At 52.4% G+C, this 24815-nt stretch overlaps 1 protein-coding gene across 1 annotated transcript in view; it reads left to right on the top strand.

The window, feature by feature from the left end:
• The first annotated feature begins 10284 nt into the window (after positions 1–10284).
• Positions 10285–24815, top strand: part of MSN (moesin) — a 28212-nt gene continuing 13681 nt past the window's right edge. Inside the window, exons 1-3 of the mRNA XM_044682547.1 lie at positions 10285–10374; positions 23115–23210; positions 24366–24640. Coding sequence (XP_044538482.1) covers positions 10312–10374; positions 23115–23210; positions 24366–24640 — 434 coding nt within the window. The 5' untranslated portion in view covers positions 10285–10311. The remainder of the gene's footprint in view (positions 10375–23114; positions 23211–24365; positions 24641–24815) is intronic.

The following is a 24815-nucleotide window of genomic DNA, read 5'->3' as shown; positions in this document are numbered from 1 at the left end:
TTCTTCTTCTTCTTCCTCTTCCTCTTCCTCTTCCTCTTCCTCTTCCTCTTCCTCCTCCTCCTCCTTCTTCTCTCCTCCTCCTCCTCCTCTTCTTCTTCTTCTCTCTCCCTCATCTCTCTCTCTCTCCCACCTTCCTTCCTTCCCTTCACAATTGGGATCAAGTGACTTGCCCAGGGTCATATAGCTAGGAAGTGTCTGAAATCAGATTTGAACTCCAGGCCAGGTGTTTTATCTGCTGTACTACCTAGCTTCCCCCTCTTCTTCCGGTGACTACAGGACCCTGGCCTGTGTTTGATCTTTGTCTTGGTGGTATGAGCAGTTACAGCCACCTTAAGAAGTCACTCACCAGGCCCCTTGGACCTGAGCTGCCTACTTCCTGTGGTTCCTTTGTGTGTATTCCCATAGTGCCATGGAAGGGCTATTAGAACATCAAATGGTAAATTGGAAAAGGAAACTAAGACCCCACCCCCCTCCCAAAGAGACTAGAGGAGGAAGCAGGAAGACCAAAGATCCAACTGTTGGCCTAGGCAAATCAGAATATTGGCCTCAGCTTCTTCACTTGTAAAATGGGATAATAATAGTACTTCCTCCTAAGGTCCTTGGGGAAGCTCAAAAATAAGACCATGCATGTAAAATGAAATGTAGATAGTAACTTACCAGTGAACAAAACAAGCTCAAATTCTAGCTATGCGCTAAATGCTAGAAATGGAGACAACAAAGCCAAGAAGGCCTTCTCTTGAGGAGCTCCCATGCTAAAAGGGGGGAGATGGTACATAGGAGGGCCCAGCTGCAGGCCAGATGGAAAGACCCAGAAATGACAGAGCTTGAGGCATGCGTGTGCGTGTGCGTGTGCGTGTGTGTGTGTGTGTGTGTGTGTTCCAAAGCTCTAGGGAGGTTTTGAGCAGATGAGTTCAGCCTCAAAGGAAAGAAGGTATTTCAATAAACACAGATGAAGGAGGAGTGGGCTGTTTGAGGCATGAGGCAGCAATAGGCAAAGGCCCAGGCAGCAGAGTGCTGCCCTGTTTGGCTAGACTGAAGAGTCTAGAGAGAAGCGCCAAGAGCAGGGCGGGGACCCTGGAGAAGCAGGCATACAAGGGTTTGGTGCGCTAAGGAACCTCCATGACTGTCTAGGCCAGGGGTCCTTCTCCTCTTCTGGGTGGTGGCCCTCTTGGGCAGGCGTCTGGGGGACGTCTAGGGACCTCTTCTCAGAACCACATTTTTAAATGTGTAAAATCAGATCCCCGGAAATTGCCCAGGAAACCAGGTAGATTGAATTGCAGCTGTCAAATATGTATTTTTTAATCCCCTCTTTTCTGTTTTAGTAACAATTCTTTTAAGAGAGAAGGGCAAGGGCTAGGCAATGGGGGTTAAGTGACTTGCCCAGGGTCATACAATGAGGAAATATCTGAGGATAGATTTGAACTTGTGTCTTCCTGACTCCAGGCTTGGTGCTCTATCCACTGTGCCACCTAACCGTCAAATGTATTTTAAAAGAAGTTCCCAGATTGAAAAGTCCTTCTCTGGTTCAACATCTCTCCCTCTGGGCATTGTGGTGGGAAGGGAATACCCCAAAACAACCAGGAAAACTTCTTGGCAGGTTTTTGGACTACTGAGACTTAGAAGGAATTCTGGAGGCCACCAAGTTCAACCTGTCTGATAACTGCTTACTACTTGTGTGACCTTGGGCAAGTCAACTCCTTTCCTCAGGCCTTTGTTTGCTCCTTGGCCTAGCTGGCCTCTGAGGTCTGTTTAGATCTGGGCTTTTCTGATTCCATGACTTGAAGACAAGAACCTTGGCCTAGAGAAGCTCTGGGAATACCCCCCCCCCCACCAATTGCTGAGCCCAATGTTGTGTCCCTCATAGGTACTAAATAACGGTTTTGGAAATCACTTGGTTTTCCCAAACTCATGTAGCTGAGCCAGGATGGGGCCCAGGCCTAGCAGCAGGCTCTCCTGTTTCCATTTCATTTTTCTTGGCCACAGTACTGATGCCTCGGCTTGACACCCCGAGCTCTGCTCTCCTGCAAACCATCTCCCATCCCTCTCTGAGGGGCACTAACAGGAAAGAGCCTCCCGTATTCGGAGGCCAGTTCAAGGACAAGGAACCTAAGAGACAGCCTATCCAGTGAGACTGAGTCAGGACCCTGGCATTCTGCCTGATAAACCCTAACAATTTCAGACGTGTGCCCTCACCTGCCTCAGTCATAGGAGTTTGGGGTCAGAAACCTTGCCTTGGACCCGCTAGCTATGTGACTTCAGGCATTTCATTTATTCAGGCTGACCCTGAAGGGGAGAGAGCATGGGGTAACCGACAGAGAAGGGGCCTTGAAGTCGAGAAGGACTGGCTTCAAAGGCCCACCTCTGATACGCACTGGAAGGCAACCAAGACTAAGTGGCAAATAAGATGGCGGCCCATGTTGGTGGATGGAGTTTCCTCATGCGGAAGTTCCTTTTATCAGTGCAAACACAGGTCCAGTCACTCTCCTTAGCAATGATCCTCAGTTTCCTCATCTGTAAAGGGGAAGGTTTGAATGAGATGGTCAAGTTCAGCTTTCAGGACATGGGAGGGCCTTGGAATTTTGTTGGAAGAAACAGCAGGGTAGAAAAAGCTAGGCCTGGCCAGCCTTGGGAGGCAGAAGGAAGAAGGACTTGACCAGATAACTGTACCAGGTTCTAGAACTGAGCTGGGAAGGAAGTATGGAGGGAGGAAGGGAGGGGAGGGATGGACAGAGAGAGGGAGGGAGGGAGGGAGGGAATGAATCAGTAGAGGAGGCGGAAGAGGGCTGGGGATTAAAGCTGCCCTTGTTTCTCTGTGGAAAACAGCTGTTTCAAGCAATGCCCTCATCTTTGAGGGAAGCTAGGCTTGTCCTGCCCATAGCCTTATACCAGGCAGGTGGCAGGAAGTGGGCACTGAGGCCTGAGTAATTACCAAGGGTATAGGAGAGGCCTCGCTGACACCATGATGACAACTGGTTGAGGGTTGAGCCCTTGGGTTGTTCTAGTATGAGGAGGATGCTGGGTGGGAGGTTGAAACCCTACTCTTATTATTTAACTAGTTCTGTGAACTTGGGCAAGTGACTTCTGCCTCTGCACTTCAGTTTCCCTCTGTGCACAATGATAGTAGAAAGAGACTTGGACATGGAGCCAGAGCAGCTGACTGTTATTTACCAACTATAACTTAGGGCCATGTTGGCAAAGATGTGGCACGTGTGCCCCAGTGTGCCCAAGGGGGGGATCTGCTCCATTCCCCAGCTCTACCACACCTGGAGGACATTTTTTGCATGTCCAGCTGCCCAATGCAAGCACTTCCTCCCTCCACTGTCTGGGGTAATGCGGGGGGCTCACAGGCAGCTTGAAGGTGCAGTTTGGGCACGTGATCTTTAAAAGGTTTGCCAACACTGACCTAGAGCAAGTATCTCTAACAGAACACTTGGACTTGGGCCCCTATAAGCCCTGACTCAACAGTCTTGTGAAGGGGTTGGACCAGGGAAAGAGTCTAGGGTTCTTTTGTTCTGAATCTCTCTCCTCCCACCCCAAATTGCCTGTCTTCCTCAGAGAGGATGGGGCCCTGGTCCAGTGCTTAATGTTTGGGCCTGGGCCACTTTCCATAAGACTACGTGGTCAGTCAGCAGCTGCCTGTCTTGGCCTCGCTATAAGAAGATGGCGCCATTCATCTTAGGAGGTGGGCCCTTAGTGTGAGCCGAAAGCATGGTATGCGGGAAAGAATGTAAGGTTTGAATCAGGAGGCTTGGGTTCAAATTTTGGCTCTGTTACTGTATACGTGACTTCCCCTTTTTGGGCCTCAGTTTCCTCAGCTGTAAAATAAGAAAGCTGGGCCTCCAAAGGCACTTCTGGACCTAGGAGCCTATGACAGTGGAGGTAGGGCAGGGGTGAAGCTGGTCGAGTTGAGGCTTGGGACCAACTCTGGCAGAGTCCTTGGTGGTCAGGTCAAGTATCCTCCTTCCCTTGGATAAGCCACTGGAAAATCGGGAGGTGGGGGAGACCATAGTCTTCTGCAGGACACGGGGGGTTGGCTGTGTGTTTGTGTCCCAGGGTGGGGGCTTCTAGTCCCCAGAGAAGGGCTTTAGTGTGGGAAATTTCTGTGTCCAATTAATAGTTGGCTGCTCCTGACCTTCTGGGTGGTTGGAGGGAGGGGGGAAGGGAAAGACACCAATGGAGGCTGGTGAGATGGCTTTGGGGGGAATCCTATCTCCCCCTCCCACAGCCAGCCCCACCTCCAGGCTCTCTGTTCCTCAGACGTCTAATCTTCTCCAGAAGTGTTGGCTCTGGCCCAGGATTTTTCCCCTAATTCTCAGGGCTGGGATGGAGCTGTATAAACAGTTCTCCACAGGGGGCTTCCTCATGTGACTTGATTTCCCCCACCCGTCCCCTCTCCTCCTTTCCCCTCGGGGCGGTACTGGGAGGCTCCTTGGGAAGCTTTTCTGCTGACTCTGGGGCTTCTATTTTTGTTCTTGGGATATCGTGTGCCTTACAGGCCTCTTAAACTGCTATTCTTAACCTCAGTGTGTTTCTCCAATGGAGGTGGGAAGGGGAGGCCCAGCTTTCTCCCTGTCCCTGTTGGCAGAGCCACGTGTCCCACTGGCCCGGGCCAGCCGTGACAGCTTGAGGACAAGGTCCTCTGTTGGGGACAGTATTGGGGGGGCCGCCATCCCCTGCTCATCGTGGTGATCCCCCGAGGGCAGTATGTCTCGTAGGCCGTGCCAGTGCTAGTCACTTCGCCAGTGAGTGCCCACGTTAGGAGTTCAGATCAGGTCCTCGTGGTACTCCAAGCACAGGGCTGCAGTGCATTCCCACGGGGAGATCTTGCAAAGTCAGGCCCGGCTCTGCCCCATAGGAGCTGGCTAGTCATGGGATGGGTTTTTCAAAATTCCGTGAGCCTCAGTTTCTCGTCTGTAAAGGGAAGGCTCTTGTAACCCTTGGGATTCTAGAAGTGGCCATCGGCAGGCCTCGAGGGGAGCGGCAGAGACCTCTTTGCCGTGAATCGTGCCACCGAGATGCCAAAGCTTCCCTTTCAAAGTCTTGACATCTCCTGGACTGGGCACAGAAACAGAGAGAGCCACCTCTGGCTAATGGCAGTGGCCTCCGAAGGCCTTTTTCTACAGGCCTCTCTCTTTGGGCCTTGTTTTCCTCCTGTGAAAAGTGAAGGGCTTGAATTCTTATATGCCGGTCGGCATGACCTCAGGGTACTCTCCCTGGGCCTCAGTTTCCATCTCTGGTGACATGATATGGTTGGGCAGGATATACCCTTGGCTCGACATCCCCCGAGTGTCATTTCGAGCTGGGGTGGCTTAGACCGGAGCCTTCCAAAGCGGCCCGAGGCGCTGTTTTTCCCCATCCTACCCCCTCCTCAAGATTCTTCCTGATAACGAGACAGTGAGCATACTTGGGTGGTGGAATTTTTGTTTCTTTCTGGGAGTCGCACCCTTTCCTCTGTTCCTGCCCCTTCCTCCCAGGTCTCTTCTCTCCCCAGCCTCCAGCTAGCCTATCTGGCTGGTCACCTATGAAGTCCTGAGGGGCCCCGCCCCGTGGGCCTCCCCCACTGCCCACTGCTGCCCCAGCCTGGAAGAGACAGGATTTCATCTCCATATAAGGAAGTGCCACTGGAAGGGTACCCGATGACCCCTCAGCTGGCCACCCTGGAGCAGGGCCCGAGGAGCAGGATGCCGGCGGACAACGCCCAGGTTAGGGGTTGGCCGGCTCGCTAGGCGGATGTCTCCCGATTCGGAGTAATTGTAAAGTCCATGTGGGTTTGGGGAATGCTAATGTTTGTTCTAGGCTCTCTCTTCCTGCCCTCTGCTGCCTTCTCTTGTTCCTGCTTTCCGGGCTTTTCAGTCCTATTGTCAGTCCCCAAATAGATTTCCTTTTAGGACAAAGTTGCTTTTCAGGACTGGCCCGAAACACTGCGAAGGAAGGAGCTCCCTGAGGAAGGCAGCTGAGAAATCAGTGCCCGCTAAGGTGTGAACGGCCCATGGAGAGTTGGCCTCCCCACCCACACTTGGAGGACTTGAGCTTGCCTTGCTTAGTCGCTTGGGCTGAAGAAGCTGGGCACAGTCTTAGGCAAAGAAATGGTGGTGGTAGACTCCTCAGGCATGGGGGGGCAGGGGTGGGGGTATGCGTGTGCGTGCACGTGTGTGTCGGGGTTACACAATGATGAAACAACCTTGTTCCCGACGGCTGTAGAAATCATTGTGCCGCTATTTCACCTCCTCTGTGGAAAGGTGACGGCTTTGCACTCAATGGTTTTTCCATCCCTTTGAGCACTGACACCTCGTGTATAACCACCTCGGATCAACCCCTGCTGGAGTCTCAGGCATTGGGCCGCTGGGGTCAGTGTGGGTTCAGGAGGGCCACTGCCACTTAGCCCCATAGACTAGGTGTCCCTGGGCTCTAATCCTTCGCATCACGTGGCCTGGCCCTCTGGCTCCTCTCTCTGTGTCTCTCTATCTCTGTCTCTCTCTGCCTCTGGCTGTCTCTGTCTCCATCTCTGTGTCTCTCTATCTCTGTCTCTCTCTGCCTCTGGCTGTCTCTGTCTCCATCTCTGTGTCTCTCTATCTGTCTCTCTCCGCTTCTGGCTGTCTCTGTCTCCATCTCTCTATCTCTGTGTCTCTCTATTTCTCTCTTCTCTCTGTCAGCCACGTTGTCTCTGTTTCTGCCTCTCTGTGTCTCAGTCTCTCTCTCCCAGCTTCTGCCCTTCCATCTGTAGGAGTCCAGAGGAAGGAGCCAGCGGGCGAGTGCCGCTTGGCCCAGAGCTGAGGGTCCAGATGCTGCTGGCTGTTTCAGAGGCCCCTCCCTCCCCCTGTCGCCACAATCTGGGAGACCAGCTGGGCAGGCTTTCCACCAGAGAGCAGTGCCCAGGGAGCTGAGTACAGAATACTCACAAAACAGAATCTGCCAAGTACGTGTAGACCTTAAAGCCTTTTATAAACAGCAGCTATTGGATTGCTCTTAGGCGAAGGTCCCTTACAGAAAGCTGCTCCCAAAGAGCCCTGGCCCTGGCGTTCAGGGCCCAACTCTGCTGCTTCTGACCCAGAAGCCTTCGGGCCTCGGTTTCCCAAGGGGCTTAGGCTCTGGCAACTCGGGTCATTTCCTCGTCAGAGGTCCTGCGTGGTCTTGGGCAAATCGACTGCCGTACAAGATGTCTTCCTCGTTAAAGCGAGAGCTCCCCCCTTGAGGGCTGCCCTCCTGCTTAGCCCCCCATCGTGGCGCTTGGGCAAATGCCCATGGACGGACCACTTAATTCTTCTTGAGCCTCTGCTTCTTTCTGTCAAATGAGGGTACATTGACTTAGCTGATCTCCAAGCCAAGTGATCCTCTGCGTAGCCTTGGGCAAGTCATTAGGCCTCTCTCGTTCTTAGTGTTCTCATGTGTAAACTGAGGTGGCCTCTGAAGCCGCTTCCAGCTCTAATCTAGGACCTTAGCTAGGTTTGAGAACCACTTGGGTCCTCTGACTAGGTATATGACCCTTGGGAAATCACTTCTCTTTGGGCCTTGGTTTGCCCTTCTATAAGATGGGGGACTAGGCCATGCTGTCTACATTTATGTATTTTTAACCCCTTACCTTCCATCTTAGAATCAATGCTGTGTATCGGTTCTAAGGTAGAAGAGTGGTAAGGGCTAGGCAATGGGGGTTAGGTGACTTGCCCAGGGTCACCCAGCTAGGAAGTGGATACAATATGATTACTTTTAAAAACCCTTCCCTTCTATCTTAGAATCGATACTATGCATTGGTTCCAAGGCAGAAGAGCAGTGAGGGCCGGGCCATGGGGGTCAAGTGACTAGCTCAGGGTCACCCGGTTAGGAAGTGTCTAAGGCCAGATTGGAACCCGGGTCCTCCCATCTCCAGACCTGGCTCTCCATCCACTGAGCCACCTCGTTGCCCACTGTATTTCTTTCTTTCATTTTTTTAATGAATACACCAACACATGAAAATCAAACAGGAACCACATTGTAATCAGGTTCACGACCCTTGCGGGTGACCCCAAGGCCCCATGTTTGACACCTGTGGTCTTGTGGAACCCGGACAAGCAGGAATCCCTTCCTAACCCCCTTCCCAAGTGGCCATCTTCCTTCTGGCTTCCTCACACCCAGTAACAGGAAGCCGGCTACCACCTTATATGGAGCTGAAAGTTAGTCCATTAGCCCTCCTTATTGTTCCTGGGGCTCCCCTCTGGAGCCAGGAAAAGCGAGGCCACTCCCCTCCCAGAGCCCTGACTGAGGACCTCTCTCGCCTTCTCCTCTGGGCTACGTCTTCTCGGGCCCATCACTGAGCTCCTTATGCCCTGCGCCCACCAGAACCGCCAGGTTTGAGCAACTTTGATGGTGACTCTTAGACCGAGCGTTCAGCCCACCCCGCCGGCGAGGAGATGAGATCCAAGCCAGGCTCTGGAGGATCCCCTTTCAGAACTCCAGGTTGGCCCCAGCAGGTTGTGACTCATCCCACTGGGACAGCTCTCGGCCCTGGAGAACACCTCGCGCTTCAGCCGTGAATGTTCCCTTCTCCTAGCTTTCTCCTAGGAATATTTGTTTTACAAGACACCACGTGGGTGGCTTGTGGTCTTCCATGAAGCTACCCAGAACTCTTTCCCAGAGTTCATTGTTCCAGGGGAGAAATGGTGGCCTATCTAGTTCCTCCCCTGGGAGCCACGGATAGTTTTCAGGGGAAGGAAATTCCATCTCGATTTTGAGTTGCCTCGCACTCAGATCTACCCTTTCCTTCACTTATTCATTCCAAGAAGGGAGTCTGCTCCTTTGGCATCACCAGACTGTTCGGGGGGAGACACGGCATCACAAAGGGCTCGGAACCCCAATCTAGGGGAAACCTGATTGGCAGCAATTAAAGATAGGTCCCCCCAAAACTTGAATGATAGAATTCCCCCCCACCCCGGCGGCCCTAGATAAATTCTTTGATAGGTGCTCCCTAGGTGTGGAATCAACTGGTATTCAGTGGAATTAGGTAGATACAGATCTGAATCCTGCCTCAGCTGCTAGCTGTGTGAGCTTGGGCAGCTCATTTAACTTTTCTGGACTCAGTTTCTTCAACTGTAAAACTGAGGGCGGGTTGGGGGCAGCTAGGTGGCTCAGTGGTTAGAGTGCCGGGCCTAGGGACCCTGGGTTCAAATTTGACCTCAGATGCTTCCTAGCTGGGTGACCCTGGGCAAGTCACTTAACCCCGATTGCCTAGCCTTCACCATTCTTCTGCCTTGGAACTGATGCTAGTATTGATTCTAACACAGAAGGGAAGGGTTTTAAAAAAGTGAGGGGCTTTGACACAGTGACTTCAGTTACCTTCCATCTCTAAAACGACAACAATTCTTTGATCTATACGGGGCGGGGAAATAGCGTCCAAAAGACGATTCTCCTGACCGACATCCAATTCGGGATTTTTCCAGCAGCAAAACCCAAGAGTTAAGAGATGGAAGTTCAACCCTTTCATTCTACAAATGGGGATACTGAGACCTAGAGAAAGGAAGCAATTTTGTCCATTGCGTGAGTTGCAGAGCTGGGATTTGAGCTTAGTTCACAGAACTGCAGTATCTTCAGCTTGGGAGGAGATTTTAGTGGCCGTAGCATCTAACCCACCCTCGAATCTCCGCTGATGTACCCCATTCCGTCGTCCAGCCTTTCTTGGGAGAATTCCAGTTGTCTTAGTGAGTCTTGATTTTCTAGGGTGGCCACGTACTGGATGAGAGTAGCTCCAGAGAGGTTTTTCGGAATGAAATCTGGGGAGTGGGGTGCTCACAGTGAGATATTGCAGTGCAGAGGACCAATGGAATTTTGGGAGATGGTGGAAGAGACATGGCATCTAGGTAATTTCCTTCTGTCCAGGACTTCCTGAAGTTCTGGGTGCCCTCTTTTGGGGGAGAGACCAGGATAAGCTGGAGAGTGTCCAGCAGAGGGCAGTTGGGATGGGAAAGGTCTGGATTTCATGCTAAAGGGGCTTGATTAGTTGAGGGACTTTGGGCTGGTTGGTCTGGAGGAAAGGCGCCTTGAGGGGAGGGGTGAGGGGCCCCATAACAGTCTTCCAGTGTTCAAAGGTTCTTGACGTAAAGGAGGGATTAGACATGGCCCCAGAGGACTTGGACTCGAGCTAATGCTGAGAAGTTTTGTAACTGCTTAATGCCATCTTCATTTACATAATTATAATCATTGTGTATATTGTCCTTTGGGTCCTCCATGCTTCCCACGTCATGCAAAGACAGACCCTTTCCCAGAGAACTTCTGTGTGCAGAGCCAGACTAACCCCAACTCTGCGCGTGTGTGTTGTTTCAGATCAGCGTTCGTGTGACCACCATGGATGCCGAGTTGGAGTTCGCCATCCAACCCAACACCACCGGGAAGCAACTCTTCGACCAGGTGAGTGAACTGTTGGTCTCCATCCTTAGAAGGGTTCCAGCCCTTCACCTGGGCAAAAGCTGGGATGGTGTATCTTTGTGCCATCTGGGGTGAGGGCCATATGAGCCAGCAATGCTCTCTCTTTGGTTCACCTGAAATTAGCCAGAGCCTGGGTCTAGAAGATCGAAAGCCAAAGAGGGGCTGAGAAACCATCTCATCCCACCTTCCCTCGTCGAACACTCAGAGAGGGCAAGATACTTGTTCACAGATCGGAAAGTCCTATTTTAGCCGACCTGGCCCTGGGCAAAATGGGGGGATTTGTGAAGCTGGATCTTTCTTAGCATCCTTGGGGCCCCTTCTCCTTGGTAGAAGATGCGATCTGAACACCTCATTTCCTTGTGGATTTTATTGCATATATTTATGCATAGTCTTTTATTGATTCTTCCCCCCTCCTGCCCCATACCAATCACTTCCCAATGACTATGGCCACACACTTTAACCCCCTGGAACCATCCCTTAGAAGAAACAAAACCAAAGTTTAGATAATACGGGCAGAATTCTAGAATGGGTTAGAGATATTATTTAGAGAAGGAAGCTGTGACACAAAGAGGCAGCCTGACTTAAATCATTTTTGCCTCCCTAGGCCTCAGTATCCCCCCTCTTTACAGTGAAGGGGTTGGATGAAGCTAGGTGGCCCAGTGGATAGAATGCAGGGCCTACAGACAGGAAGACTCATCTTCCTGAGTTCAAATTTGGCTTTAGACACTTAGCTAGCTGTGTGACCTTGGGCAATTCACTGTTTGCCTCAGTTTCCTCATCTGTAAAATGAGCTGGAGAAGGAAATGGCAAACCAATCCAGGATCTTTGCCAAGAAAACCCTAAATGGGGGTCATAAAGAGTTGGGCATGACTGATAAATGACTGAACACCAACAAAATTACCCCCCTATACAGAGAGGAAATTAGATATCTCTTCTGAGGTCCCTTCCAGCTTGAAATTGTATGAACTTGGGCCATTTAGTTGAGCCCAAGGACTGTCTTCTCTAAGCCACTTGGCCATGCCCAACTAGTCTCATTTCCTTTTTGGATCTGGCTTATACCTAGAATGGTAGACATAAAGGTGACCTCAGTTTCCCAGAAGCTTTTCTTTCTTTTTTTTGAATCCTTACCTTCCACCATAAAATCAAGACTATTGGTTCCAAGGCAGAAGAGTGGTCAGGGTAGGCAATGGGGTTGAAGTGACTCGCCCAGGGTCACACAGCTGGAAAGTGTCTGAGGCCAGATTCGAACCTAGGACCGCCCGTCTCTAGGCCTGGCTCTCAATCCACTGAGCTACCCAGCTGCCCCTCCACCCCGAAGCTTTTCATAAGCTCTCTTGTGCTCTTCTGATAGAAAAGTCAAGAAGTGGGGCTAGAAAAATCATTCAGTTTGGAAGACTTTAGAACTGGTCGAATGACCTGACTCTAAGTGGCCAGTAACAGCCCAGTAAAGTGGTGGTTAATATTGTTTATTAATGATTTAGCACTGGAAGAGACCTTAGTCAGAACCTGTTCAACTCCCAGATTTTATAGAGGGGGAAACTGAGGCCAGAAGAGAGTAATTTGTTGAGGATTGTGCAGGTGGAAGACAGCAGAGCCAGCAAGTTTTGAATCCAAACCCTCTGAATTTGAGGTCATTTTAATCTTTCCTCTGGCAGTCATGGTTTATTTATTATTTCTTAAACCCTGACCTTCTGTCTTAGAATCGATACTGAGTATCAATTCCAAGGCAGAAGCGCGGTAAGGGTGAGGCAATGGGGCTAAGTGACTTGTCCAGGGTCATATAGCTAGGAAGTATCTGAGGCTAGATTTGAACAGAGGACCTCTTATCCAAAGCCTAACTCGAGCCACTCGAGCCGCCTAGCTGCCCTGCAGCCATTGTTTATTAAAGACCCAGATGGCATCCTTCTCACATTTGTAGATGATGTAAATTCTGGTGAGATGGCCAACAGACGGGCATTGTCAGAATCTAATAAAATGAGACTCACTAAGGATAAATGTGTGAGGTCTTATCCTTGGGTTCAATATATCAACTGTAACAGGGTGGGGGTGGAAATCCTGGTTAGTTGGTGGATTATCTGAAGATGATCAGGGGGTTACAGGGGCTTTTACAAATGTAATAGGTATCAGCAGTAGAAGATGGTAGCCCCGAAAGTTCATTTGATCTGAGACTGTATTGAGAGTCACAGCCCTAGAAATAGGGAGGCAATCATTCTAGAACTCTCTTTTTCCCTAACCACCTAGGACTGTGTTGGCAAAACTATGGCTCGTGCACCTGAGGGGGCTGCCCCTCTCCCCCTCTTTGCCATGCCTGAGGACATTCCTCACTTCACCCTCCCCTCTCTCTGCCCAGCAGCCCAGTGAGAGCATTTCCTCCCTCCCCTGTCTGGGGTAAGATAGGGGTGGGGGACTTACATGTAGTGTGAGGGTTGCAGTTTGGGCACTCGGTCTCTAAAGGGTTTGCCATCACTGATCTAGGAGAACACCTTAGTTGGGTTCCAGACACCATAGTGGTGGAAGGATGTGAAAAAACTGGGGGACACCCAGAAGGGTGGGGCACTGTGACTCAATGCCATATGTGATTGGCTGATGGAGCCAGGGATGTTTACCCTCTAGAAGAGAAAGAAGACAGGGCTGGGCGGGGAGGGTTCCTGTGTGAGCGGTCTTCAGATCTTTGAAGGGTCCTCACATGTGAAGAGGGAGCTGTCCTGCTCTGTTGGGCCCTGGAAGGCAGAACCATTGGAAATGACAGAGAGGTTGATTTGGGCCCATTGTCACGAGGAAGTTTCTAAAATTTCCAGAAGGCAACAGGTTGCTTCTGAAGGGGGTGGTGGGCTTCTCCTTGTGGTGGACTTTGGCCACTTAGTGAGCTTGTTGGCGAGAGGTTCTTTTTGTGAATGGTTTGGATTCGAGGGTCACCCAGGTCCCTTCCAACTAGGAGGTTCCATGAAAACTAGCTGGTTTGGGCATTGCAGGGAATCTGGTTTTATTTTATTTTATTTTATTTTATTTTATTTTATTCCATTCCATTCCATTTATTTATTTATTTATTTTTTAGGCCCTCACCTTCCGTCCTGGAGTCAATATGGTGTATTGGCTCCAGGGCAGAAGAGTGGGAAGGGCTAGGCAGTGGGGGTGAGATGACTTGTCCAGAGTCACACCGTGAAGAAGTGCCTGAGGACACATTTGAACCCAGGACTGCCTGCCTCTAGGTCTGGAGCTCTATCCACTGAGCCACATAGCTGCCCCCGAATGAGATTTATTTACTGATATTCTTTTTTACTGAACATGCCCACAACCAACTCAACTTGCTGACTAGGGATTTCCTTTCACTTGATCGATGGCGGAGAGCAGACACGTAATTTCAGTGGGAAGAAGAACGCCCAGCTAGGGAGCTCTACAGATCCATAACTGCTAGAGTGCTGCTTGGGCCATGGTGAAGTCAAGCGACTTGGCCATAGTCATGATGCCAGGCTGAATGGGAGGCAGGACTTGAACTCGAGACTTCGCTCGTTGACTCTGAGGCAAGCCCTCTCCATACTAAGCCAAGACACTTCCCCATTGAATGTGAAAGCATAAAATATCAGAACTTACCTCCCCCAGTTTTTAATTCGGATTACCCCTAACTCAGGCCAGGAAGTTAAGATTTAGTGCTGGAAGAAACCTTAGAAATAACCTGGTTTAACTCCCCAATTTTACAGAAGGGGAAACTGAGACTCAGAGAAGGGAACATCTTGTTGATGATTGTGCCGAGCCGAGTTTTGAATCCAAGTCCTGTGACTTTGAGGTCATTTTAATCTTTCTCCCAGTAGCCTTTGTCACTTCCAGTACTTGGGGGAAGAGAAGGGATCCCTGGCGAGCCTGTCAGCAGGCATGGGACAGAGCCTGCTGGGAGGATACTGCCTGTCCGAGGGCCCAATGGTGGCCAAATGGAAGGGGCCCACGTCCCTAGACTACATTCCCAAGGGGAGGTGTCAGCCTGTTCTCAGCTGGGATCCCCAGTGGGTGCGGGGGCTGGAGGCTAGCCCTGTCAAGTGTCTACAACAGTGGACGCTTTGTCCATCAGACTTGGGAGAGTGAGGAAGACATGGCCGGGGGCCCAGGGCCAAACTAGGCCAGAAACAATGAAGGGTCTTAACTTGGATCCTTCCCTCTTCCTCCTCTCTGGCCTCCCTCTACTGCCATATTGCTGCGGCCCTGGAGTCCCAAGCGAAAGGGTGTGGCTTAGCCGGAAGCCCAGAATCTAGCTGCTGTTCCCAGCCTCAACTCCCCAGATGGGCCACTCTCCGTCCATTCTCCTAAATGGAGGCCAGGGTGGGGCCAAGATGGCAGCTTAGTACCTGAGAAAGCCGAACCTGCTCGGAGAAGCCTTCCACACTACATGGAGGCCAGCAAGTGCTGGGGTTGGCTCTGTGGGGCCTGCTGCTCTCCCAGGGTTAGGAGACAAATGGCTGCCCCCCGGGGCTTCCCGATTCCAAGTCCAGCTATGGTTTGGACCTCATGGGAACCCTTCACCTTCACTTTACACCTCAGGGAAGGGGAAGGGAATTGCCCCGGATCATGTGGCTAGTCTAGTACATCTCTGGGGTGGCATTTGAACCCAGCTCTTACTGATTGTGAGACCCCTTACACTGCCATGCCTTCTCTTCCCATCTCCTCCTTCCCTCTCCTTTGCCCTCCCAGTCCCAATGGGCACCTCTCCCTGTCAGTCTGGCCTGGCATCGCCCCTCTTACCACTCTGGGGTGTAATAGCTCCCTTCTTCCCTGTGGCCCTGGGAGACCACTGCATTCACCAGGAGGCAGCATGGGGTGGAAATAGGCCCGCTTGGGGTCCTGACTTTGCCATCTGTGGGGTTCACGGGATGTAGAACTAGAAGGGGCCTTAGTTCCTTTGCTCTAATCTTGTCAATTCACTGAGGACAACATGGGGCCTATGGGAAGGGGGGGAAGGGCCTTGCTTGAAAGGTTACGTGGTATGTAGCCCATGGGACCTAGACCAGCTGTTTTCCCATCTGGCCTCAGTTTCCTTAACCTGTAAAATGCAGGGATTGGCCTAGAGCTCCCAGGGCCCTTCCAACACTAAGTATGATGAAATGGGCAAGAAGACATCTCCATCTGGCAGGCCCCTGGGCGGCTCGGGGCCTGGGCTGGAGAAGGCTGTCCGGCCATCTGCTGCGTGGAGGTGTCGACAGGCAGTGGGGCTGTCCTGGATCCCGGCAACTGTCTGGACAATGACCAGAACAGGAAATGGCAGGGGAAGGGCCCTGCTTGGCACTGGCGATTTGAATAACAAGCAACAATGGGAGGCAACCCCTCTCTCACAATAGTTCGTGGGCAAGGCCGGGCCCCTGCCACAGCCAGGCCGTGGGCCTTGGGGACAAAGGCCTTTGGAGTGCTGGAGCTTCCTGGCATGAGTCACTTAGCCCTGGGCCTCCCGGCCTCCAGCCCTCCACCCCGCAATTAGAACGCTTGGCCTACAGGCGACAGCCCTTACGTCAGGAGGACCACTTGGCACCATCCAACCCTTGCCATTGCCCTTAAGGTCTCAGCCCCTCCCAATCTCACCGGGCTCAGCTAAGGTCCCTTGTTCAGGCCTGCCCCCAGCCTCTGTGTGGACCAGGCATTGTGGGGATCAGGAAATAATAGCCTTAGGAGAGGGGAAGACCGTGGGGGTGGGCAGCTAGCCCTGGCAACCCAGGAGACTTAGCAACAGAAATCAAGGTCTTGCAGCGAAGCCCCCTTTGTCTGGTTGCACACTGTCTTCCTTCTGGCAGCAGCCCACCTGAAGCCCAAGTCTGGCCAGGGATCTCCCGGCCCCGTCTACACCAGTCGACCCCACCCAAGCACTCCAGGGGCAAATGCCATAGACCTCCCTTTTCCTTCCCACTTTGCTGAATTCATTGCCCTCCTGATAGCTCCCTGGCCTAGATGTTCTCACCTTCAGCTAAGGCCTTCTTCACTCCAGCCCTGGGCCTCAGACCCTTCCTTGCCTGGGGTTCTTGGGAACCTGGTCCAGGGAGCATGGCTCTGGCCTTTCTCTTTTGCCACGGACCTGGCTTATGATCCCAGCACCACAACCTGGGAAACATGTGTCCCTGGGCAAGTCACTTCCTTTCTGTATGTCACTTTCCCCTCCTCTCAGACAAAGACCTTGGACTAGCCCTAAGTAGGATTTCAGCCTGGAGGGTGCCTTAGAAATTCGCCAGACTCGGTGGACAGTCCGGCAAGCAACGTGAGGTCCTGAGCCTTCTTTCTATGCCTTCCCAGAGCTTGTTCAGCTCTCTAGAGGATTCAGGGAGCTGCCATTCCCCATCCCTAATGACCATCTTCCTTTTTGTTGATGTCATCCCAGCTGGGATTACTCCTCAGTGAAATGAGAGGATTGGTGAGGATGATCTCAGATCCCCTCCAAGTCTAAATCCTTGGATTCGAATCTAAAGGGATTTTCGCCTCTCCCCGCCTCCCCTCACCCCAGTCTCTGCATTCTCCCAACCACAAGACTTTTTTAAGGATATATTTATAAGGGAGAAGCGAATACGCAAACTTGAAAGTTATAGTCTCCTGGGTATGGAGCAGCCCAGGTGGAAGACACAGCCTAGTCAAAGACCTGGAGGTAGGAAATGGCATGGTACGCATATGGAGAACAGCAAGTCGACTGGAATGTAGAGTGTTGGAGGAGGACATAGGAAGGCCAGAGCCAAATCATGAAAGACTGTAAGTGACCAAGACAGGGATGTGCTGAGACCGTTGTTTAAGGAGAATCACTCTATTAATTGAGTTTAGTGGAAGATGTCTTAGAACTGAGGCTGGAGGCAGAGAGGCCAATCAGGAGGCTGTTGGACTATTTGAGGGGATGAGGACCTGGACTAGAGTGGTTGTGGTTTGAGTGGAGAGAAGGGTGTAGAGTCTGGAGATTGAGTAGGTGGAATTTTTTCAACTTGATAACTTAGACACACGCTGGGGCAGGAGGAGGGAGTAAGAGTTAACAATGGATAGGCAAGGGGGCAGCTGGGTGGCTCAGTGGCTAGAGAGCCAGACCTAGGGATAGCAAGACCTGGTTTCCATTCTGGCCTCAGACACTTCCCAGCTGTGTGACCCCGGGCAAGTCACTTAATCCCCATTGCCTAGTCCTTAGCACTCTTCTGCTTTGGAGCCAATACACAGTATAGATATCTAAGAAAGAAGGGAAGGGGTTGAGAAAATAAAAACAATTGATGATCTCTAATATTGAGAACCCAGTACCTACTGAGGTAGGCTGCCCTTGTTTGGCTGAAATTGGTAGGAAACCAATAGATTCAATTGGTGTGTGGTTCACCTAACACCGAGGGGGTTAGGTAGTAGGACTGAATCAGTGGGACAGCAGCCGGGGGAGGGGGAGGAGGAGGAAGGACCTTTCTTGACTCTCAGGGATGGGCCTGGGTCCCTGTGGGAGACCTTGTGGCTGGGGACAGGGTAGAGAGAGTAGAGAAACTACCAGCTAGTTTCAGGAAGAGAGCATCAGCCTGGAGGATTCATAGCCAAAGGTAGGCTGTAGGCCTAACAGAGTCTGATCCAGCCCCCTCAGGTCATTTCTTTTTTTCTTTTTTTAACTCCTTCCCTTCCATCTTAGAATCAATAACGTGTATCAATTCCAAGGCAGAAGAGTGGTAAGGGCTAGGCAGTGTGGGTGAAGTGACTTGTCCAGGGTCACACAGCTAGAAGTATCTGAATTCAGGACCTCCTTTCTCTAGGCCTGGCTCTATCCATTGAGCTACCTTGCTGGCCCAAACCTATCACATTTACATAGTTACTGATTTTTTTTTTCTTTAAAGTAAACCTTTCCCTTCCATCTTAGAATCACTACTGTGTATTGGCTCCAAGGCAGAAGAGCAGTAAGGGCTAGGCCATGGGGGTCAAGTGACTTGCCCAGGGTCACACAGCTGGGAAGTGTCTGAGGCCAGAATGGAAACCAGGACCTCCTGGCTCTCAATCCACTGTGCCACCCAGCTGTCCTGAAGTAATATATTATTTTTTAAACCCTTTCCTTCCATCTTAGACTCGATACTGTATATTGGTTCCAAGACAGAAGCGCAGTAAGGGCTGTGCAATGAGGTTAAGTGACTTGCCCAGGGTCACACAGCTAGGGTGTGTCTGAGGCCAGATTGGAAACCAGGACCTCTTTAGTCTCTAGGCCTGGCTCTCAACCCACTGAGCCACCCAGTTGGCCCACAGTGAGCATTTCTTAAGCACCAACTGTGTGCTAGGCCCTGGCTCACGGAGGAAGCGAACCCCACATTGGGTAAGGAGTGGGCTCAGGATTTCACTGCTTCCCTTTCCAGATGGCTATGGGGGTAGGGGCCGCAGGAACGGCCAAGAAGCTAATCTCTGTAGGAAAGCTGAAAATGAGATTAGCCCGGTCCGGTCCCCTCTTCAGAGTAATATTTGGCCCTCGCTCAGTCCCTACCAAAGCCCCGGGGGTGTGTGTGTGGGGGGGGGGGTTCTGGGAGGTGGGAAATGGGATGATGGCCAAGGCCCAGATCCCAGTGTTTCTGCTTCACGTCCTGGGTCTTGAATTTGTGAAGAAAACACTTGGCAGGCCCTGGACGTGGGGGCTGCCATTTCTCCCGGGGAATCTTCGTGTGTCTCTCTCCCCGCAAACACCGAGGCAGCTGGACGTTTGGCTGAGAAATAGCCCCCTGATCCTCCAAGTTCTGCCTGGCCCTTCCTTAATTGAGGAATTCCCAAGAGTACCTGATTGGCCTCAACCCACAGGACTGCTGGCAGTTTCATTTCTCCCCCTTCGGGGCCTGGTTCCTGGAAAGAATCCCCCGCCTCCCCCCCATGCCCTGGCTTCCAGCAATCTGGCCTGTCTTTGCCCCATCTGTTAGCAGCCCTAACTGTTCTTGGGAAGCCAGGCCCGTGAGACCCGAGGGCATTCTCCACACTGCTATCGGCCAGAGTTTATGGCTGGACTTTTCTCTACCTCAGTTTCCCTCCTCTGTAAAATGCAAGAGTTAGCCCGGCTGGCCTTAGAGGTTAATGACAGCTTTTTCTGCTTCCCCCCAACAACAAAAAACAACCAATAAGCCAGTTCCTCTCTCTGGGCTTTGCTGGCACTAGGCTGCCCTCCCAAGCCCTTGGGAACCCATTAGGGCTTTTCGCTGGATTTCCCCTCCTCCCTTTGGGGACCCCCGCCCCTGCAGCAGCTGGAAAGTTGTGATGCCTCCTGTGTTCTCCTAACTCCATCCACACCCCACCTCCAGGCCCCAGCAGAGGGGCAGGGATCTGGCTTCATTCCTTGGGCTGGGCTGGGCTGGGCTGGGCAGGGCAAACCAGTGATGGCCGCCACAGAAATCTGGAAGGTTGACTGGTTCACCCTTTGACTTCCCCTGCCCCGTGGCCCTCTCCAGACCTGGAGCCTGGTCCCAGGACAGCAAGAGAAGGTGGGATGGACACGTCGGCTTCCATTTTGTCCCCTCCCCAGAGTTCCTGTCCTTTTTCCAACCCTTAACATCTTTCTTACTATCAGCTCTAAGACACGAGAGTGGCAAGGGCTAGGCAACTGGGGTTAAGTGGCTTGCCCAGGAAGAATCTGAGGGCACATTTGAACCCAGGCCCTCTGGACGCCAAGCCTGGTTGCTCAATCCACTGTACTGCCTAGCTACCTCCGGCTCTCTCTCTTTTTTTTTTAGGATTTTTTTTTAAACCCTTGTACTTCGGTGTATTGTCTCATAGGTGGAAGATTGGTAAGGGTGGGCAATGGGGGTCAAGTGACTTGCCCAGGGTCACACAGCTGGGAAGTGGCTGAGGCCGGGTTTGAACCTAGGACCTCCCATCTCTAGGCCTGACTCTCACTCCACTGAGCTACCCAGCTGCCCCCTCTCTCTTTTTTTTTTTTTAACGCTTATCTTCTTAGGGTCAATTCTAAGACAGAAGAGTGGCAAGGACTAGGTGATTGGGGTGAAGTGACTTGCCCAGGGTCACCCATCGAGGAGGTATCTGAGGCCATGTTGGAACCCAGAGCTGAGCTGCTCCCGATCCAGTGGTTAAAAGGATGCTTTCACACCCTGATGTGCTTGTTGTAGGGGCCTGGGAGTAGAAATGACCATGATATCAGCTTGTTTTGCTGAACCGTGACTTGGTGTCTGGGAGGACCGTATCCAATGGGTGGATTTGAGGGGGAAGGAAGGAGTGACTGAGGCCCAAAGCTGCAGGGAAAGAAGGCTTAGAGCCTGAGCTCAATTGGGGCCTCCGGACGCCCCACCCCCCAGGATTTCGGAGGGTTTGTGAACTTGGGTGGGAAAAAAAAGTCCATCTTCATTTGGTGGAACTGGCATCCCTTGCCATCGGGGAGGAGAGGTTTGTAGACTGCCTGCCATAGGGAAGCAGGGCCTGGCCCTGGGAAAGTTCAGGACTCTTGGTTTGGAGGGAAGGCTACATAGATTTGTGGCACTGCGGTAGGAGGTCAGGCTTACCCAGAATACCTGGTTCTAGGTGGCATGAGGCAGCTAGGGGGAGCCAGAGGTCCTAGTGTACTGGGCCTACAGTCAGGAAAAACCTGAGTTCAGATCTAGTCCCAGATACTGTGTGACCCTGGGCAAGTCATTTCCTCCTATTTGCCTCAGTTTCCTCGACGGTAAAACAGGGATCATAATACAACCTAGTCCCAGGGTTGCTGTCAGGAGCAAATGAGATCCCTTTTGAAAAGCACTTGGCACAGGGCCTGGCATGTAGTAGTCCCTCAAGAAAGATTTCCTTCCCCTCAAGGGAGCACCCATAGAAGAGACTAGGTTTGCTCTTCTTGGTTCCAGAGGACCCAACTAACAGAGAGCATAGTAGGGAAAAAGACTGGGTTTGGAGTCCAAAGACTTGAGCTTCACTTCCCACTCTGTGCACTTATGACGTGGGTGGCAAAGGGCATGACCTCCCTGGGCCTCGGGTAGGAAGGTCAAACCCTTCAAACCGGGACCCTTGGCTAGAGTTGGGCAGTTTTCTCAGGATGCCACATTGCACTGAGAACCCCTACAAAACACCGGATCCTAGACTTAGGCCCTAGAGGCTTCTTCTAGTCTAAGGTCCTCTTTTTACAGATGGGGAAACCGAGGCCCAGAAAAGCCAAGGGACTTCCTCAGGGTCCCACAGCCATTAAATGTCTCCGTAGTGGAGGCCTTGCTACATCCCTGCACCACACTCATAGCAAACCCAGAACGGCTCCTCCTCCTGCTGCTGCTGCTGCTGCCCCTCCAGGGTGGGCCTGTTGGATTCCCTGGGGGCGTTGCCACCCTCCGTGGAGCCAGGCTTTTCCCCTGCTTCCCCACAGTCTTTGTGCTGTGTGTTGGCTCATTAAGATGCTTGGGAGCTCCCCTGGGGCCACCACTGGGGAAGCCAGAGCTGTCGAGGTAGCCCAGAACAGGCCCCATTGCCATGGTGATGGCCAGGGTGAGAGAACAGAGCCCATTTGTCTTCTCCAGCCTTAGCACCCTTTCCCGCCTGCGCTGGGGCTGCTCCACAGAAAGGCCCGGGCTCTGAGGCCCCAGCCCGCAGGAGTGGGAGCAGGCCCTGGGGAGGGAGAGGAATGGCTTGGGGGGAGGGGCAGCAGGAGGCTGGCCAGGAAAAGGGCCTCATCTTCCCAGGCGTTTTCATTGAGGTTCCCCGAGCACCGGATTGTCGTCGGGAGAAGGCGAGCTGCATCCTCATTTTATAGAGGGGCGAGTTGAGGAGCCAGGACTGTTTCTTCTGAAAACGCCATTGTTTTAGGACCCTGGCCGGCAGAACTCCGACCTGTTCTGGCTATTGGGATTCCCTGCTCCTGGCCCCTAAGGACCCAAGAGTTCAAATTGTGCTCGTCACTATCTATCTGATCTTAAAACATATCATTTTCCTTACCTGGACCTCAGTTTCTCCCTCTGTATAATTCCACAATTGAATTAGCTGAACTCTGGTGTTCCTTCTAGTTCGAGGGTTAGGATCTTATCAGTGATCTTGGGTAATTCCTGTCTCCTCCCTGAGCCTCAGTTTCCCACTTCATAAAATAACACGGTTGAATTAGCTGGCTTCCGAGTTTTCTTCCAGCTCTAGATCTTGGATCTCGTGTGTGACCTTGGGTGAGTCCCTTCCCCTCCCTGGACTTGTTTTCCCCTCTGTGAAATGAGGCAGTCAGATCTCTGCTTCTATAATCTGGTTGCTGATGTGTCTTGAGCCTCGCCCTGTGACCTCCCATAGGAGGTAGCAGCCAGAACTCCTCAGGCATCCCTGGCTAGCCGGGTTTGGGATGGCTGCCTTAGGTGCGGGCTTTGGGTCTTTCATTTTCTCGGGTCTCAGTTTCCCCATCTACAAGCACATGTACCTTATGATAAATGTTGTCAGCCACAAGGAGCGAGAACCCTTGTGTCGGTACCATTTGCAAGTTGGACCTTGGTGACGTTCCTCACCCCAGCACTGGGCGAGGGAAGGTGAGCAGATGTGGCTTATGCCCTTTCTGGATGAAGAAACGCCTGTTCAGAGAGTCATGACTCGCTCAAGGTCACCTAGCTAACACGTGGCAGAAGTGAGATTTGAACCCAGTTCTCCTTCCCAGCTGGTCAAGTCCAGTGGGCCACCATGCACTCTCTACCTCCTGCCATGGCTAGCATGAGGCAGGTGCCCCAGAATCCCCAGGGAGCCAAGACAGAGTTAATGCCTCCCTCCAGCGCCCATCCTGGAATGGGACTCCATTAGGGTTCATGGGATTTCCTTGATTTCCCCAGGTTGTGAAGACCATTGGCCTGAGAGAAGTGTGGTTCTTTGGCCTGCAGTACCAAGATACCAAGGGCTTCTCCACGTGGCTCAAACTCAATAAAAAGGTGAGTGTCTAGACTGAGGGTGGAGAGAGACAGAGAGACAGAGAGGGGGAGGGAGAGACAGACAGACAGAGAGAGGGGGAGAGACAGACAGACAGAGAGGGGGAGGGAGAGACAGACAGACAGAGAGGGGGAGGGAGAGACAGACAGACAGAGAGAGGGGGAGAGACAGAGAGACAGAGAGGGGGGAGGAGAGAGAGGAGGGAGAGGGGGAGGGAGAGAGAGAGAAGACATGGGTGTTTCTGATGTTCTCAAAGGTCCCCTCCAGCTCTCACCTTCCTATTTCTATGGGTCCTCCCACCTGGGACATTCTGTGCCCATAAGCTACTTCCTGGCATGCCTGAAGACAGGCTCCAGGACCCAGCTTCTTGCCTTCTTGCTCGGCCCTGAATGTGCTCCTCCAAGTGCCCAGCCCTCTTCTCCCTAAGTAAGCATTCCCAGCTGGGCCTCGGCATTCACTGCCGGGCAGCCCCGAGAACCGTTGGGTCTAGTGCTTGGGCGTCCCTTTGAAGCAAGCTGCCCAGAGCTAGGAATCAGGGCTGTCAGGTGGTGCCAGGCCCCGAGCCCCAACCCACTTGCTGCTAAGTGCAGTGGCCACATGGGCAGGGGACCCAGGAAGAAGCGTCTGGCTCCCGGGACTGCGTTCCCCAAGGAGGGACATTGCCTCATCCTTGCCTGCTGCCATCTTCAGGTTGGCCAGAGTGGCCTCCGGCGGCCACCTGCTTCCTTTCTTTTATTTGCTCCCCTTTGTTGGAGTTTGATACCAATCGGTTCTCGACATTTGCTCCCGTGTGCCAAAGAAAACCATTGAGCAAAGTTGCTCCACGAGGCAGCTGTGTCCAGCAGGGCACGCGATGCTCTGCGCCGGTGGTCCCCTCCCTCTATCCCGAGAGGCAGGAACATCTCATCCTGGCTTCTCTGGAAGCCGTCTGGTTCCTTGCAGTGGCCCAGAATCCCGCTGCCTTCTAGTGCTGTCGCTCACCCCGTCATCAGTGCTCGCTTGCTACTCTCTCGCCTTCCTTTGCTTGCGGTCGTTTGGTCCAAGTCTTCTCCAGCCTCTGTCCGTTTCCTTGGGACGAAGCAGCCACCCCGGGGCAGTGGGAAAAGGCAGGGCGCCCCTGGAGGCTGGGTTGGCTGAGCTCGTGTCTCCGCACGCAGGTGACGGCCCAGGACGTGCGCAAGGAGAGCCCCCTGCTCTTCAAGTTCCGGGCCAAGTTCTACCCCGAGGACGTGTCTGAGGAGCTGATTCAGGACATCACCCAGCGCCTCTTCTTCCTGCAAGTGAAGGAGGGGATCCTCAACGATGACATCTACTGTCCTCCGGAGACGGCCGTATTGCTGGCCTCCTATGCGGTCCAGTCCAAGTATGGCGACTTCAACAAGGAGGTGCACAAGGCTGGCTACCTGGCCGGGGACAAGCTGCTGCCCCAGAGGTATGACCACAAGGACCGAGAGAGTCTTCCTTCTCTGCTTGCTTCGGCCTCAGTCTCCCCTTCTGGAAAATGGAGACAAAATGCAGAGCAGACCTCCCAGAGTGGTGGCGAGGAAGGTGCTTCTTTGTGAACCCTTCCGCGCTCCACACTCGAGAGCGAGTAACCGAGGTGCTTT

This window comes from Gracilinanus agilis, chromosome X, assembly GCF_016433145.1.
Source record: "Gracilinanus agilis isolate LMUSP501 chromosome X, AgileGrace, whole genome shotgun sequence".
In the NCBI taxonomy this organism is placed as follows: domain Eukaryota; kingdom Metazoa; phylum Chordata; class Mammalia; order Didelphimorphia; family Didelphidae; genus Gracilinanus; species Gracilinanus agilis.
The sequence above is the reverse complement of the archived record's forward strand: the minus strand, read 5'-3'. Positions and strand labels throughout refer to the sequence as shown.